The 16,801-nt window shown below is 37.9% G+C and overlaps 3 protein-coding genes across 9 annotated transcripts in view; 2 read left to right on the forward strand and 1 right to left on the reverse strand.

Annotated features, from left to right (window-relative positions):
- The first annotated feature begins 76 nt into the window (after nucleotides 1–76).
- Nucleotides 77–8,336, forward strand: LOC128880058 (kinesin-like protein KIF21A). 4 transcript variants are annotated; one of them, XM_054129731.1, is made up of 11 exons: nucleotides 77–219; nucleotides 1,347–1,731; nucleotides 1,853–4,060; nucleotides 4,133–4,482; nucleotides 4,638–4,826; nucleotides 4,914–5,033; nucleotides 5,836–6,004; nucleotides 6,066–6,171; nucleotides 6,234–6,788; nucleotides 6,884–7,154; nucleotides 7,360–8,336. In XM_054129731.1, the coding sequence occupies exons 1-11, from the start codon at nucleotides 185–187 to the stop codon at nucleotides 7,430–7,432; spliced, it is 4,461 nt and encodes a 1,486-aa protein (XP_053985706.1). In that variant the 5' UTR covers nucleotides 77–184; the 3' UTR covers nucleotides 7,433–8,336. The 4 variants fall into 4 exon arrangements, with proteins under 4 accessions (XP_053985706.1, XP_053985705.1, XP_053985703.1 ...); XM_054129730.1 differs by having other exon boundaries at nucleotides 7,715–8,336; XM_054129728.1 differs by having other exon boundaries at nucleotides 6,884–8,336.
- Nucleotides 8,125–10,424, reverse strand: LOC128880071 (bifunctional arginine demethylase and lysyl-hydroxylase PSR). The gene is made up of 6 exons (XM_054129765.1): nucleotides 10,282–10,424; nucleotides 9,591–9,796; nucleotides 9,215–9,497; nucleotides 8,792–9,147; nucleotides 8,419–8,654; nucleotides 8,125–8,263 (listed from the first exon to the last, which is right to left on the reverse strand). Exons 1-6 carry the CDS (start codon nucleotides 10,352–10,354, stop codon nucleotides 8,236–8,238), a joined length of 1,182 nt encoding a protein of 393 aa, XP_053985740.1. The 5' UTR covers nucleotides 10,355–10,424; the 3' UTR covers nucleotides 8,125–8,235.
- Nucleotides 10,425–11,893: 1,469 nt separating this feature from the next.
- Nucleotides 11,894–16,801, forward strand: part of LOC128880062 (histone-lysine N-methyltransferase, H3 lysine-79 specific) — a 9,349-nt gene continuing 4,441 nt past the window's right edge. For 3 of the 4 annotated variants that reach the window (XR_008457747.1, XM_054129737.1, XM_054129738.1), the window contains exons 1-9: nucleotides 11,894–12,029; nucleotides 12,833–13,012; nucleotides 13,118–13,444; nucleotides 13,547–13,814; nucleotides 13,901–14,579; nucleotides 14,671–15,142; nucleotides 15,241–15,864; nucleotides 15,985–16,409; nucleotides 16,492–16,725. Coding sequence is in view for 3 of the 4 variants with exons in the window: in XM_054129737.1 (XP_053985712.1) it covers nucleotides 11,952–12,029; nucleotides 12,833–13,012; nucleotides 13,118–13,444; nucleotides 13,547–13,814; nucleotides 13,901–14,579; nucleotides 14,671–15,142; nucleotides 15,241–15,864; nucleotides 15,985–16,409; nucleotides 16,492–16,725 (3,287 nt within the window). In the remaining variant the exon portion in view is untranslated. Of the gene's footprint in view, nucleotides 12,030–12,832; nucleotides 13,013–13,117; nucleotides 13,445–13,511; nucleotides 13,815–13,900; nucleotides 14,580–14,670; nucleotides 15,143–15,240; nucleotides 15,865–15,984; nucleotides 16,410–16,491; nucleotides 16,726–16,801 lie in introns of those variants that run through there. The other variant, XM_054129739.1, reaches the window with a different exon arrangement.

Consider the following 16,801-nt stretch of genomic DNA (forward strand, 5'->3'; position numbering starts at 1 on the left):
TGCGGTTTTTTCACGGCCACCGCATATAGTAACGCGTGCGCATTCAGTATATTCGCGAAACGAGAAATTATAGCCGTGTCGCCTAAATAGTTTCGGTCTAATCGCACCAGTTTCTCGTCGGTTTCCCCATTAAAATTTCTATCGCTGTCGAGTCTTAAAGAGTTGCACAATATACAACGTTGAGATGGCCGATGACACGAGTGTACGCGTCGCCGTACGGTAAGTATATGTACGGCTGATATATGTATTTATGTACAACATCAAGAATCGTTAAAATGATTTTGCTATTACGTAGAGTAGACCGCATTGGCGCAAACTAAAAAACCTCTTTTACGATGACAGCATTTAACAATGCTAATCTATAGTAATCCAAATATTCCCGCGAAACATTGTTCTAATTCGAAGCATTGGAATTATATTTTTAACGCTCTCATTATTTTTACAACTTTCTCCAAGTTGCGTATTTACATACGCAATGCGTAACATATTTGCCCGATACAGCTTATCTGATTTCTCGTTTTTGTTTCATCGGAACACTGTTGTTGCGAGTTTAATCGACTTTAAACTTTAACGATCTTATTGTTTATATTCATGAAATTACTTCTACGGATTTCATGTTTAAAACGAGTCCTTATCAGTTTATTCGACGTCTGGTTATACACATATTATTTGTATCGACATACGAATCGAATCATTTTCTTTCTATCTACATAGACATAGAATATCATCGATATGTTGTTTCTTTTTTCTACGCAGTACCGCGTTTCAACTGTTAATCGCATAATATCTCCTTTTAAAGTGTCAGATGCCGTAGGCAGGCTTTATACCGGTTGTATAATGAACGCATAAATATCTCGCATCTCGATTTCCGATGAATGAATTGTCCACCTCTCACTGCATTCCGTTCGTTTTTGCGTAACTCGTCAAGTACACGTTTCACTATCATTTCCGTACATACTTATTTATTAATCTCGAAATCAGATCGTACACACAGCATATTCGCAATTTTTCGATTATTGCCGCGTGCTTTACGCGAATGACATAAGCAAAGTAAACAGCTGATGATGCACATGGCACCGTCAACTTTCACAATATTTTCAAACGATATATGTTTACATATGTATACATACGTATAGATACATCGATCGATTGTACTTGATACATAAGAAATAACAGGATCGAATTCGTGGAGTTCCTATTTTTTTAAATTTATGCAAATATGACACTACTTATTTCAAGAGAATATTTTTTTTCTTTTTAATTCTTTTCTATATCGTTTTATTTATTACTTAAACGATATCGAAACGGTTCAAAATTTTAATATAATTATTTATTGTTTATTGCAGAATAAGGCCTCAAGTAGCACGTGAAGTAATCGATATGTGTAGAATTTGTACACAAGTTCCTCCAGGAGAACCCCAGGTCTTTCTTGGACCAGACAAGGCCTTCACGTACGATTATGTTTTTGACACTGGTATCGGGCAATCCACAATTTACGACACGTGTGTTGCACGTTTAGTAGAAGGAGCATTAGATGGGTATAACGCAACTGTGCTGGCCTATGGTCAAACTGGTTCTGGAAAAACCTATACCATGGGCACTGGTTTCGACGTAGAAGTCGATGAGACTGTAATTGGAATCATTCCTAGAGCTATTAAACACCTTTTCAATGGAATTACAGAGAAACAGCAGTGCGCCAGGGAACGTGCGCAAATGCCTTCAGAATTTAAGGTTTGTAATATTTAATGAAATGTCTATTTTGACACGTTAATAATTGATTAATAAATAATTACACGATCATGTTTCTTATGCGCAGTATTTAAGCTTATAATTTACGTATGTATCGTAATAGGTTACTGCACAATTCTTGGAATTGTATAACGAAGACTTGAAGGATTTATTAGAACCGGGTGGACCGAGAGGCGGTGCTCGTATTCACGAAGATACCGCAGGCAACATTCATTTAGCTGGTGTTGAACCACGAATTGTAACTAGTCCGGAACAGGCTTTAGAATATTTACGATTGGGGGCACTGTCACGTACAACTGGGTCTACACAGATGAATACTCAGTCGTCGAGATCACACGCTATATTTACATTGTATATAAGACAGCAAAAATGTATAAAAGTCGAAGATCCGGATGCCGATATCGATACAAGTGGCACAGAACCAGCAAGCGAATTTGAAACTTTAACGGCTAAATTTCATTTTGTAGACCTAGCTGGTTCCGAAAGATTAAAAAGAACAGGCGCTACAGGAGATAGAGCAAAAGAAGGAATATCTATAAATTGTGGATTATTGGCCTTAGGTAATGTAATTTCAGCGCTTGGTGACAAAACAAAGAGAGCTTTACATGTTCCATATAGAGATTCAAAATTGACTAGGCTACTTCAAGACTCACTGGGAGGGAATAGCCAAACTGTTATGATAGCATGCGTATCGCCGAGCGACAGAGACTTTATGGAAACTCTGAGCACTCTTAAGTACGCAAATAGAGCAAGAAATATTAAAAACAAAGTTACAATTAATCAGGACAAGAGTTCGAGGACAATAGCTTCTCTTCGAAGAGAAATACAGCAACTTCAGTTAGAGTTAATGGAATATAGACAAGGCAAAAGAGTTGTCGGGGAAGATGGTATGAATGATGCTTGGCACGAAAATCAAATGTTAAGTAGCGAATTGCAAAGTCTTCGTACTAGAGTTAAAGCTCTTTCGGAAACTGTCGAAGCATTGACAGCAAAGAACGTTCTTCTGCTGGCAGAGAAAGCTACCGGTCAGTGGATATCGTCGACAGGTGGAAATAGCGAAGTAACAAGTTTAGTACAAGGGTATGTTCAAGAGATAGAAGAGTTAAGGGCTCGACTGTTGGAAGCTGAGGCTATGTATCAACAGCTTAAGAAACGACAGATTCAAGTTAACGCAGCAAATCCTTATGGTGACTCTGGATACATATTTCATAGTGATTCTCCGTCAGTATTAAACGATGCGAAAAAAGAATTGCAAAAAGAAATTGACGCGTTAACTCTGTTAAAGGAACAGCAAGCATATGTTACTAATACCGTCAGTAAAACGGTAGATGAAGCTGAAGGTGAAGATACAGAAGTTGGTCAAGACTTTGCGAGCGACGATGATTCGGATGATGATACTGATAGGAAAGAAGAAGATGAGGAAGAGGCAGCTATGGGTCGTGAATTGGAAGCTTTAACGTCGGATATCGACGTAAAACAGCGATTAATACAGGAACTGGAGCTATCTCAACGACGACTACAAACAATGAAACAGCATTACGAGGACAAACTTGCCCAGTTACAAGCTCGCATCAAGGACACTCAAGAAGAAAGAGACAAAGTATTACATTCTTTGCAACAGCAACCAACACCACCGACAGAAAAGGTGAAGAAACTGCGCGACGAATACGAGAAGAAACTTGCTGCTATGCAGAAAGAAATGCGACTTCTACAATCCGCGAAAAAAGAACACGCAAGGTTGCTTAAGAATCAATCTCAGAATGAGAACAGATTAAGAGGACTTCGAAACGAATTGGCAGAAATGAAAAGAGCAAAAGTGAAGCTGTTAAATAAAATGCGCGAGGAGGCGCAGAGACATAAAGAAAACGAACTGAGACGCAACAAAGAAATAGCACAACTACGCAAGGAAAGTAGAAAAAATGCGAATATGATCAGAACGCTAGAGGCTGATAAAAGAATGAGAGAAGTAGTGCTTAGACGCAAGCAAGAAGAGGTTACAGCGTTAAGAAAGAGGGACAGAGGCTTAAGTCAAAAAGTTGCAGGTAGAGCACCGCCTAAGCCAATTAATCCAAAAGCTTTAAAGCAAAGATGGTTGACGTTCGAAAGGACTATCGCGAAACAAGCATTGGCCAAGCAGGCAGCTGCGGAAACGGAGAGAGAAATGGAAAGACTTCTTCAAGAACGCGAGGAATTGGGTAGAGAACTCGAAAAGCTTCAAAAACAAAGAAACGCTATAACAAATTCGAGGGGTGACACGATTGATGTCGACGAAGAAATCGACAATGTGAAAAGCAAAATTAGTTACTTGCAGGTAAACATTTTTTGTTCGCTTATACAATATCTTTTGACTATACGTATGTATTCTTCAAATTACTTTCTATAGGATAGCATCGCCGAGTGTCAACGCGATATGGTGGAAATGGGCGATGGAGATGCAGAGGGTGAACCAGGTGTTGAAGCTCTGGTATCGACAATTCAAACGGTAGACGAAGCACAGTACTTGTTGCAAAGAATGCTAGCATTTACCGTGGAACAGAGCTGCGTAGCTGCTCAGAAGCAGCTCGAGGTTCGAGATATGGAATCTCGATTAAATCAAGTGGCGCAAGAAAGCGACGTGCAACATCAATTATTAGAACACGTATTACGAGACAGGGATCTCTTATCTCTCACAAACAATCATCATAATACATTGAATTATAGCCCTCCAAGTTCAAGAAGCTCATCGCCAGATAAGTAAGTCGTTGTAATATTTCTCGTTCTCGATATAAAATCAATTTTATATTACTCAAGCATTTTCAATCTTTCTACTTTAAATTACGATTTATAATACGACAAAGTAGCCCATTTTATTTACTTGGTACAAGTTTAGTTTTATGTTTAAATATTAGTGAAACTTATAGTCAAGTTATAATCGGAGAGGAAAGGCAACGTAATAATAAAGTAAGACGAAGAACTACGCAACCTCAAGAACTTCTTTACGGGGTTCAACCGAGCCCAGATAATTTGAAAACGGAGGAGCAATGTCAAAATCATAATCATCCGCTTACAAGGGTACCTAGCGCGCCAGGTAGCTTAAAGTAAGTAGAAATTCTTTGTATCTCTCATACGTATATGTGAAACTAAAATTAGATTTCGAGCTGACAATAATAAATGTGTATACTCAGGGGATTAGTATTAACGAGAAGTCAGTATGGTAACGTAACTGGATCCCCTACCTTAAATCGACGCGATAGTACGTCACCAAGGCCACTACGACGACCGCTACATCCAGGTGGAGGCTCTATGTGAGTGATAATCCTGAAGCACATCCTTATTTTCATATTCTTTATGTATCTTTGTCTTGACGCTCTGTTCTACGCGTTACTAGATAAATTCTCTAAATTCTTTCATTTTTGAACAAGTTGCTAATAATACATTTTATACAATTATTACTACAATTATTTCGATAAGTTTATTTTAACATGATACAATCAACTCAATGTATTATATTTACATATATTTCGATGCATTTGCAATATAAATATGTATAAATGACACGAACATTTTTATTTGTACGAAATACGTTGCTTCGTGCAAAGATAATAAATTTGTATATATGTAAGCAGTTATTTTGTATACATGTCAGTTAATAAATAAAAGCACAAACATTCAACGTGCACTGTCTTATGACAACACTTCTGATTGTGAGAAGGCCCTTCGGTGGATCATTGTTTTTCTATTAAAATTATTTTAATACCTTACACAATGAACTGTAACATGTAGTTTTTGCAATTAATTAATTCTTTCGTGCATTAATAATTAATGAATCCTGTAATTGTTTAATAATCTTTTATATTAATATATTAACGTGTTACATTTGAAACGGAAAACGCACGTGCATAAATACACATGAAAAAAAAGCGAGAGGGAGAGAGAAAGAGAAAGATGTGTATAAAAGATTCAATGTTAGCAAAATTAATACACTTACATTTTGTATGATCATATGCATGATCCATGGTTGTGCCTGAAACCAACGTAACTTAGCCTGGAATAGAAACTGGCAAGAACCCGGCTAACTAACACGCTAACATAACAAACCTCAACTAGGGAACAGGTAGCACATACAGATGTGTCATCGCCTCCTGGATCGCCAACAACCTATCGACGATTCAACAGTCGAGAAGAAAATGTGTTCTCCAGGCTGACTGCGAGTAGGCAACCAGCATCAACAGACCCTCAACCTATGAAAGGAATCATTTCTCAATATCAAGGCAAGGTAAAAGTAATCCGAACCAAAAACTTGTTTGGATGCTTACAACACCAGTAACATTTTTCAGACACCACCAAGAGCTGTTTTGCAATGTTCTCACGTAGCAGAGGGTCACAGTAAAGCAGTTTTGACTATATGCGCGACTGCAGAATTACTATTCAGCGGTTCGAAAGGTACAAAACGCGATGCACGTGCGATATGGATCGCTAAATCCCGTGTACTTGTTTATTTGTAGATCGAACTGTGAAAGTATGGGATCTAAGAACAGGAATTGAAAACCTAACGTTAAGCGGTCATCCAAACAACGTCGTAGCGGTAAAATACTCGCCAGTACAAAATTTATTGTTCAGTGTTTCCGCAGCGTATGTGAAAGTTTGGGACCTGAGAATAGGCAACAGTTGCGTCAAGACTTTATTCTCGTCTGGCCAGGCTCAAAGTGGGCCAATTGCATTATCAACACCATCTAGAATGCTTCAAGTTCCTGTCGGTGAAACGACTATCAATGATCTGGTGCTTAGCATGGATGAACAAGAATTATACACTGCGTCCAGCGATAAGGTTAGAGTATGGGATCTTCGTAAATTAACGTATAATGGAAGATTAAGTACACCGCATACAGCAGCGGTAATGTGCTTGGCTGTTGCGAATGATGGTCGTGTAATAGCGGGCAGCAAGGATCATTTGATATCGCTTGTTGAACCAAATACATCAGGGCAATCCGTCAGTTTAGCACCGCCTCATTACGATGGAGTGCAATGTTTAACTACTTGTGATTCGACACTATTTTCTGGTAAGTACATATCATAGAACAAATTTTTACATACATTACATACGAATAAAAACGTATTATTATTTCGTATATTTTTAATTATCATTATTATTTAGGTTCAAGAGACATGTGTATTAAAAGGTGGGATCTAAGTAGAATGGAACTTGTCCAATCGTTGAATAACGCACACAGAGATTGGATCTTGGGTTTGTGTATGATCAATTGTGGATCCATCATGGTCTCAGGATGTCGAGGAGGAGTTTTAAAGGCATGGTCTGTATCAAAGGATCAAGGAGGGGAATGTGCTCCGATAGGTGAAGTTCGAGCACATGGTTCCGCGATCAATGCTGTAACAACTAATCAACAGCATGTTTTTACTGCAAGCAAGTTAGTATATGTATATTTGTTTATACATATTATTATCTATACCGAACTGATCCGAAGCATACTAAAACTTGGATCAATTAAAACTATTCTTTAATTTTTCCCTAACGTTAAATATTTTATCTCATGAGCTTAAAACGTGTGCTTGGGTTCAGCATATCTATAACTATTTCCTTAAATAGAGTAACATCGTGAATATTGATTACAGCTCTGGAGAAGTGAAGCTGTGGCGTATTCCCGATTCCTCGCTAACCATGTCTATTTCCACAGTTTCCCTTTAACTTATTTTTCTATATTATTGCATTTTATTCTTTTGCATTTATAGGTTGTTGATGTGGTGGCGCGCATGCTTATCGAAACACACTTTGTTGTTATCGAAAAGTGTGTGAACACGTATATCTGTCATAATTGTAACGAACAAATTTGTAAACTACTCGAACGATAAATGTTGCTAAGAACGAGTTTATCGAACATGAAAATTTAATTTAACTTTTTCGTTCCTTTGCTTCTATGTGTTTACACTCCACTTTGGTACTTTGCATGGTCATCGTGTCGACGTGAAGTGACGGAACGGTCAGGCTGTGGAGCTACTATAAGAAAGATGCAAGAACTTTCCAGAGAAGCAACTCGTTGAAAAGCTAATACATGCACCTAGTGAAATATTGTATTCATTTCGTAACTATAATTTTTTATTTATTTATTAATTTGTATTAATTTATGACACAATAGGAGATTAATAAATAGAATTTGAAACGATAATGCACCTGACTTATTGCTTATTGGAATATTAATTTTTTACATTTTATGTTGGTAAACGTACGTCAATGTATTTTTGCCTTTAAGTGACTTTGGTATTTAAATTTCAAAGCGACATTATACAAGAAATTGAGTGCATTATCGTGATACGCCTATGCGTAGAATTTAAACAAAGTTACTTAATAAGAATGACTTTGGTATTATCTAGCATTTATTTTATTATGAACATGAAGGTGGTAATAATTATATTTACTCTTAGTACAAACAATAATTGTTGATTAATACTGTACAGTCTGAGGTCTCTGTAGGTCCCAAATGCTTGATATTGTCAGGGTTGGCTGTTATTTAGTTTTCTTCTAAAAATTAAAACAGTATTATGTCTAATTATGTTTATAATTATAAAGAAATAAACAAACTAATAATATTAGATATAGTCTTCTTTAAATAAATTACATTTATTTAAATTTGTATGCAATATAAGTATAATACAAATACAAAATGTGTGTAATACCTCTTCTTCTTTTTGTGCGCTGTTAATGATTCTTGACCACTGTCGTCTGCGCTTTCATCTTCCGATTGACTACTACTACTACTGCTCGAAGAACTACTCGATGAACCACTGGAAGAATCACTAGCAACGCCCGTATCTTCCTTTACGTCTATAGTTTCAGCTAATGCTGCCAGTTCTGGCTCTTTATCCCTGAGAACTTTTAACCATTTACGCGATAATTTTGGTCTTCCCCGTACCTACACAACAATTATCGATACATCTTTAAAATCTTGAAATTATATAGATGCCACATATGTTTATTTTAAATGTATTATTTCCAAAATTAAGGTACGATTTATTGAACTGCAATATTTGAGAATGCGTCGAGTCTTACCGTCTTATGCCAAACAACTGGAAAATTTGTGCGGGAACAAAAATTTTGTGTAACTGCTATAGTTTCATCGAGATTTAAAACAACATGCCACCAACCACCAGGAACAAAGACAGTTTCACCAGGATTTTGCAAGATCTCTATTGGCAAACAATCTTGTGGCCAGGTAGGTAGCTTTGTACGAGGATAAATCATGGAAAACCATGTGATGGCTTCATCCCTTTGTTTACCACCCTCGGATGCAGACACCTTGAGAAGTTCTCGAGGGGTATGAGTAGGAAATAGACACCATCGCTTGTGTCCAGAAATCAACGCATTCCAGGCACTTGTCCCTAATGGATCTATATGTATACCTGTACCTGTACGTACAATATTTATTTGTAACATGTTCATAAGATGTTTATATAATGTAACAAAGGTACTCACCAGACCTCGCGGGTCCCATAACAAACCAACGATACGGTGGTCTTCGATGCTCACCGGCAAATTGAAAAAGGTCATCGCGGAAATATTTAGGAATAACGTAATCTTCTAGTAACTTTTTTCGTCTTGGATGTTCACCAAAGGAACTATCGAAGATGTACAAAGGCGAGTCGTCGTCGTTATTAAGCATATAACGTACATAGTACTTCATCTTCATTTTAACGCTATATCCTTCGTTATCTTCTCCGCATTTAAACTTTTGATTCCTGTATTTCTTTACTAACCTCTGTAATTTGATAGAAAATTATTTAAAAAATCTCGCTATAACGTATCTTGCATGTTAACTATACATATAAGACGTGCTTCTCTAATTATGAACCTCTATAGTCCACTTGTACTGGGCTTTCCAGCTATTTTGAACACCTTGTATTATCACAGGTTTGTAAGGTTTCTCGTATTTTTCTATAAATTCCTCTGCAGATACTTTGGATTCCTCTATACGATCCACGTTGTCTGCGACATTCCAAAAGGACTCAAATTTTTTATTGTAGCCATGTTGAGTCCAAGTTGCTTTATCTCCGAGTTCTAAAAAAAGCATTTACCTTTCAAATAAATTTTCGAGTGGCATTTTAAGAAGAAGATCGGGACACCTTACAAACAGAAATATATAATGTATATGGTATAAAAAGACCAAAAGTTTGATTAACATTGAAATTTGTTACGATATTACCGATACTACATAATAAAAAATACTTTATGCTTATACAACGATTGAAACGATAAACTATTTACTTGTAAGTACATCATAATATAGTGTTATATTATCATAATACTTTGAGTAAATTTGGAGTTACATCATCCAAGGTCGGCAAAGACAGTTCGTTCTTGTATCGTATTTTCCAAATTCTGTTTATAACGACGAGGTCGCAAGAAGACAAACGGTCTCTCAATTACTTCTAGTCATACTATTAATATAAAATAAAACGTGAAGAACAATTGTTTTGTTACAATTAATTTAAGCCCATATCACGTCAACGTATAGGTTATCAATTAGGTTATAACATGTTTACCTGGTCTTGCCTTTCTTTTAACCTCTTTGATTCTTTTTTTTGCACGGTGATCTAATTTCAGTTCATCCGTCATGGCTACACTTTTGTTATATTACCTAATTAACCTACTTTCGGTATATTTACAATTTACAAAACAAGAAATATACGCAACACGTCATTCAATCATTCAATGGTAACTGTACTTTTTAGTTTGCATAAATCCCGTCAGGGTGTATGTGTATCCAAAACATTGTCCTATAGTTTGACGTGTTTTTCATTCAAGAACATTCGGAAATATGTTAAAGAAGACGCAAATTTTTATATTAGATTTCGTATTACCAACGAAATGTACTCGGTGGTACTCTATGTGGTGTTTTATGCACTTTCGCTTGTCGTTAAGTTTCAACATGAAAATTAGACATGGCCATTGCTAGTATGGAGTATCTGTATCTGCCTACGTGACAAATGTCATGTAGTCATCTTTTACCAATAGATTCAGTTCACCTCTCTTGGATGCATATAATTATATCTCTAGAAAAGGCTTGTCCGTTGCACGTATACATGTATGCATTTACATACATACCTATCGCATGCACGCATTACCTTTTTATTCGAAAAAGGAAGACTATGTTTTGTAAGGAAAGAAACGTACGGGCTGGACATTTAAGTTTCTATCGTTTACGTTCTAACATTTTTCTAATCCCAATTGCATCATCAAATTTCTTCATCGTGTCGTGACTCCGTGACAAATAATCTGTAATTGCATCGATACATCGAGTCAATCATAACGATTCGAACGATTTCACTTATGCGAGGAATCAATGAGCAAAATCCTGTTTAAACAACAACAAGAAAATTCTATCCGCGATCGAAAGTTCGAAAGTTCAACGATTCGCCGAGTAACAGTGATTCATGCCGCATAAGGGGAAACTCACCACTTTTGGCTACCCCCTCTTGTTTGCTACAAGCTAATAGAAGCCGAATAGGAATCGTATACGTAAATGCTCGATAAAACTGGAACTTAGAGATCGCATATATGCGAGACCAAGTTTTCGTGAGTTTCGGGGGTTTCGAGTAAGGGGAAATTAAAGTTGGTGACATTTCCTTGACACGGCATGAATCGTGTCAGCGGGTGTTTCCGTGACGCATGCGTAGTGATACAAGTTGGCGCGGAACACCCGGATGTGCTGCCGCGCGAGCACGATACGGTAGACGGGTAGAAGGAAGAGGCATGACGCCATGTTTTGATGTCGTCATCCCCCCCCAAACCGCTGTTTCCCGAGCAGCACAATAGTCTGTCAGTGTTTTTCTTTTGTGTGCCTCGTGTTCCGTGTTCCTGGTGGCCGTTTTGGCGTGCTTCTTTGGTCAGGTCCACCGTTGCGTCCAACTTGGATGCTCGTCTACGCGTCTGCGACCCTCATCCTCGTGGGTTGACGCTCGCTGAAGGTGGCCCCCTTGGTGATTTTTTCATGTCCGGGCAGGTAACCGCGAAGCGGGGGGGTCCGCTGAGCGTCTTCTACGTGGTGATAGTGTCCTAGTGCGGAGAGAACAAGTAAACGACGATATCCTCTACGGAACGATAGATCCGAGTGGTTACGTCACACGACCCTGAACTGGGCTTACGGAGGAAACGCTTGGCCAAAGAAGTTGACGGCGAGGACGACGGGGACGAGGACGACGAACCTGTTAAAATGGAGCTGCGCCTGCACTCGCCAGCCGGAGCAGAATCGATTGTCTATCAATGGCCCCTCACCTCCGGATCCGGATCTGTGAGTACACTTTTCTTCGTTTATCCGTAAATACTATTCTACTAAATTCCACTATCCTACAATTCAGTACAGATGTATATCAAATATTTCTCCTTTCTCCGTTCTCCGTTCTCCGTTCTCCGTTCTCCGTTTTCCGTTATCTATTTTCTGTTGCTGTCGTCTTTGAGACCCTCGAGTAAGATACACAAAATATTGTGCTTACGAGTTTATTGTGTCCACGACATGTATACGATTTACGATTTACGAATTACGATATATATGTACATGCATGTACTCAACATGAAAATTTGGCATCCACGATTCTCTCATTTATCCCCTATTCTCACAGCTGATTGTACATTTATCGTGCAACGCGAATATTTTCCCCGCCAGCACTTTCTTACTCGAACATGTCTCGAATTCTTGGATCTTTATTACCGCGTTTATCGTTAGTAAATGCTATATACATGAATATTAATTGTCAGTTGTAAATACTTCGTACGTATACGTGTACGTAACGGACGTATCGGAAAGCGACAGAGCTGAGTAAAATATGCCTTTGAAATAATATTGTGCAAATTACTATTATGTATTATTATCTACATCGAAATATGTACATTGTTTATAAACTGGAATTTCCTTGTTATTCTACATGTTTTTTTGTAAAATAAAAAGAAAAATTTCCATTTTAACCAGAGCGAGTAATTTCTGTATATCTCTCACTAGTTAAACTACTTTATATACTGATCCATTTATAATATTAGTATAGATATCAAATGCTTTGAAAACAATTTAAACGAGCTGTATTTATTAATAAATTATAGGATCGTCATGATGGAGCACTGGATGTCGTTGAAACGATGCGATGGGTTTGCGAAGATTTGCCAGATTTGAAATTACCTTTAGAAAATAATATTCTTTGCGAATACGATACAAGAGACTTTGAGAGCATGAAAAGTTTATGCGACAAATTCAATAGGGCAATCGACAGTTTAGTTCAGTTGGTGAGTGTAGTGCACGTAAAATAAGAAACTAATGTGCTTGTATAATAATTGAATGCTATTGCGATTTGATTGTTTGTTTCGACAACTAAATATAAACTGATACAGGAAAAAGGTACTAGTCTACCATCTCAAAGGCTGAATAAGCGTCCTAGTCGAGGTTTATTACGACATATACTTCAGCAGACATACAATCAAGCAGTAGTCGAACCAGATAAATTAAATCAGTACGAGCCATTTTCACCAGAAGTATACGGAGAAACCAGTTACGAGCTTGTTTGTCAAATGATCGATCAAATCGATGTGACGGAGGACGATGTGTTTGTCGATCTGGGATCCGGAGTTGGTCAAGTAGTGTTGCAAATGGCAGCAGCAACGTTATGTAAAATTTGTATTGGTGTCGAAAGAGCCGATGTACCATCAAAATATGCACAAGTATGTTATCTTTTTAACGCGCCTTCGATGGTATACTTTGGTTGATTGCAATTCTTTATACGTATAGGTCTTATTTCTTGTCTCATTTTTGTTAAACATTAGAGTATGGAAATAAACTTTCGTAAATGGTTGAATTGGTATGGAAAAAGATGCGGCGACTATCGTTTGGTAAAGGGCGATTTTTTAGCCGACGAACACCGCGAAAGTATTACCGGAGCTACGATTGTATTTGTTAACAATTTTGCCTTTGGCCCGACGGTAGATCATCAACTGAAAGAACGATTTGCCGACTTGCGCGATGGTGCGCGCATAGTGTCGTCAAAATCATTTTGCCCCTTGAATTTTCGCATAACAGATAGAAATCTGAGCGGTAACGTATTTCATTTTTCAGTACGAAAAAGAAAAATACAAGTCAATAGATGTAAGATGTGTTAGATTTCTTTATTTCTTTTATAGATATCGGCACGATAATGCATGTCTCGGAAATGTCACCGCTAAAAGGTTCCGTCTCTTGGACTGGTAAACCAGTGTCTTATTATTTACATGTAATTGACCGTACCAAATTAGAACGTTATTTCCACCGTTTAAAGAATAATAAACAAGGTGGCGATGAAAACTGTGATTCTGTGATAAGTAACACTGCCAGCAGTAATAATAAGATTACGAGTAGGGGAGAGAGAGGCGACAGAGCCAAACGAGACCTTTCGAGGCAGCTAGATAGTCCAAATCATTCAGAGCAACAAGGGACAAATAGCGATTCTGATGGAGATGAGAATAATATTAAAAGTCGTCGACAACCGAACAAAATTCGCAGAAAATTAAATCGAAAGGCCAACAGTATTACAAGACCTCCAGCCAGAGGTAGACAGAGAGGAAGAGGTGTGAAAAAATCCAAGCCCAAGAAAACAATTAATATTTCTGGTCTGGACTTGCTGCATAGTCAAACATTACTTAGTACATCTCCGCAGGCTTTGGGGAAAAAACCGCCACCAGCGCCTGGTTGCGTGGATCAACAGCTATCGTCGTTATCGCTCTCTTTGCAGTCACATTCCACCTCTGTACACGAAGAACTTAGTATACCACCTGCTCCGTCCGCCACACCATACGCTTTACAGATACTCTTGGACTTGTACAGGTATGTTTACGTTTACGTTTACGTTTGTTTTTATAACACGGGACATGTCAACGATAACTAGCATTCATACAACATTATTTACGTTTTGCAGGGACCAATTTATGCTCATGTTGGAATCAATGAGAACTCCTCAATACAGAGTATCGATCAATACTGATATTGCAAAAGAAAGAGAAAGAAATTCCAAATTACAATCAAGAGCAGCGCAATTAGAGAAACAGATCAAAGTGTTAATCGACGATAGCGTAGCTCTTTTGAAAGCAAGAATGACTGAATTAGGTATAAATGCTACATCACCTGGAGATTTACTTGCTAAAGCTAAGGAAATAGTTCTTCGTCATAAGCAATTGCAAGCAAAAGCAAGTAAATTACAAGCTCAAGTTGCATCTATGGAAACTGAGCAAACAAGGTTGACTGCGCTTAGACATCAAGAATTACAAGAAAAATATAGCAATCTCTCAAACGCGAACGTCATATCAAATCCATCACAGCCGCTCACGCAGGATTACATATTGAAGGAAATATCCGCGACTCTGTCTCAACGTAAAAGATTACATTGTCAGGTTAGTGTCTGTATAGGGTGATTTTAGAATCTGGGACATGGAGACATGGAGACATGTAAACATTTAGATGTATAACTTTAACTTTGACAAATTTACAGGTGTCCAAATTGGAACACGAGTTGAATGTTTTAGAAAGAGCAAGCAGCGAGAAGCAAGTCGCTGCGATTGCTCAACAACAGAGAGAAGCGGTAGGCGTTAAGCATTCGCAGAATCAACATCACCATCAACAACAAAATGGTAAAAGTGGATCTACGCGAAAGAGTAGAGAAGGACGATCTAGGTCACAAGAATGGCCCGATGTACCTGACATTGGAAAGATACAAGAGAACAATCCGGAAATATTGGCGCAAAAGATTTTGGAAACGGGCAGACAAATAGAAGCTGGTCGAATGTTGAGTAGGCAAAATACTAGTTCGAGTAGCAATTCCAGGACCAGACTGCCACAAGCATCCCTTAGCTTTTCTACTACTTCGTCGTCTATTTCATCTTCACAATCACAGACAAATAACAAAGAAACGGCAAATAGAACCCAAGAACCCCCCAGGGTTGCAAATTTCGAAGATAGATTAAAGAGTATAATTACAAGTGTCTTAAACGAGGATCAACAAAATAGAAATAAGCAACAGCAAATGCAGCTACAGGTGCAATTACAAAATCAGAATGAGCCAGATAGAAAACGTATCGCGTTACCACACAACGTATCTACTCCCGATTACACGCAGGTAAATTTTATCATTTAAAACCTAAAATCATATTTCCATTATCCTTTGGAAATCATGTCTTCGATAATATAAATTTTAGTATGCCGTACAAATAAATATCACTTATACGTTGCATTGTAGGTTTCACCTGCAAAATTAGCACTTCGCCGTCATCTATCTCAAGAACGTCTTTCATCTCACTTAACACCATCTGATAGGCCAACAATCGACTCCAGACAATCGAGTCATGACAATCGTATTGTAGCAGGAGGAAATGGATTACTTGGTACTAGGACGATCGGTGATTTGGTCAGTGGGGAGATAGAGAGGACTTTGGAGATTTCCAATCAATCAATAATAAATGCAGCCGTTGATATGAGCGCGATGATAAGACCGGAAACTGTATATTCTCCTATCAGTAGACCAGCCAGCGCAGAGGGTGATGCTGGTTTATCAACTCTTGCGCATGTGGCTAGTTACGCTCCAACTTCTTCTGCTATTTCAACATGCACTACAGCTGCTTCACGATCATCAGTATTGTTCACTCCAGTAACTCAACCGCAAAGGTATTGTGTACCACGCTCATGGAACAGTACAAGTAAATACGATATTATAATTATAATTTATTATAAATCTTCTTTTACTTAGATACACGCCAGTTCAGTTACCACGCGCAGACATCAAACCTTATCACGAATCATATTTCTCTGACAATCCTTCTCAGTCTCTTGCACAAACCCATCCTCCGTCATCGATGCATGCATCGCAAACTGCATCGAATGGTGAACTTTTGCCGGTAGAAGGACTGGCAGCGTCTTTACATGCTCGTATATTAAATAATCACAACACTAAAACCGAGTCGATGCTTTCTACAAATAGAAGGTATGGGTATCTTGAGTTGTTGTTGTTATTATTATTATTATTATTATTATTATTATTATTATTATTATTATTATTA

This window comes from Hylaeus volcanicus, chromosome 7, assembly GCF_026283585.1.
Source record: "Hylaeus volcanicus isolate JK05 chromosome 7, UHH_iyHylVolc1.0_haploid, whole genome shotgun sequence".
NCBI lineage: Eukaryota > Metazoa > Arthropoda > Insecta > Hymenoptera > Colletidae > Hylaeus > Hylaeus volcanicus.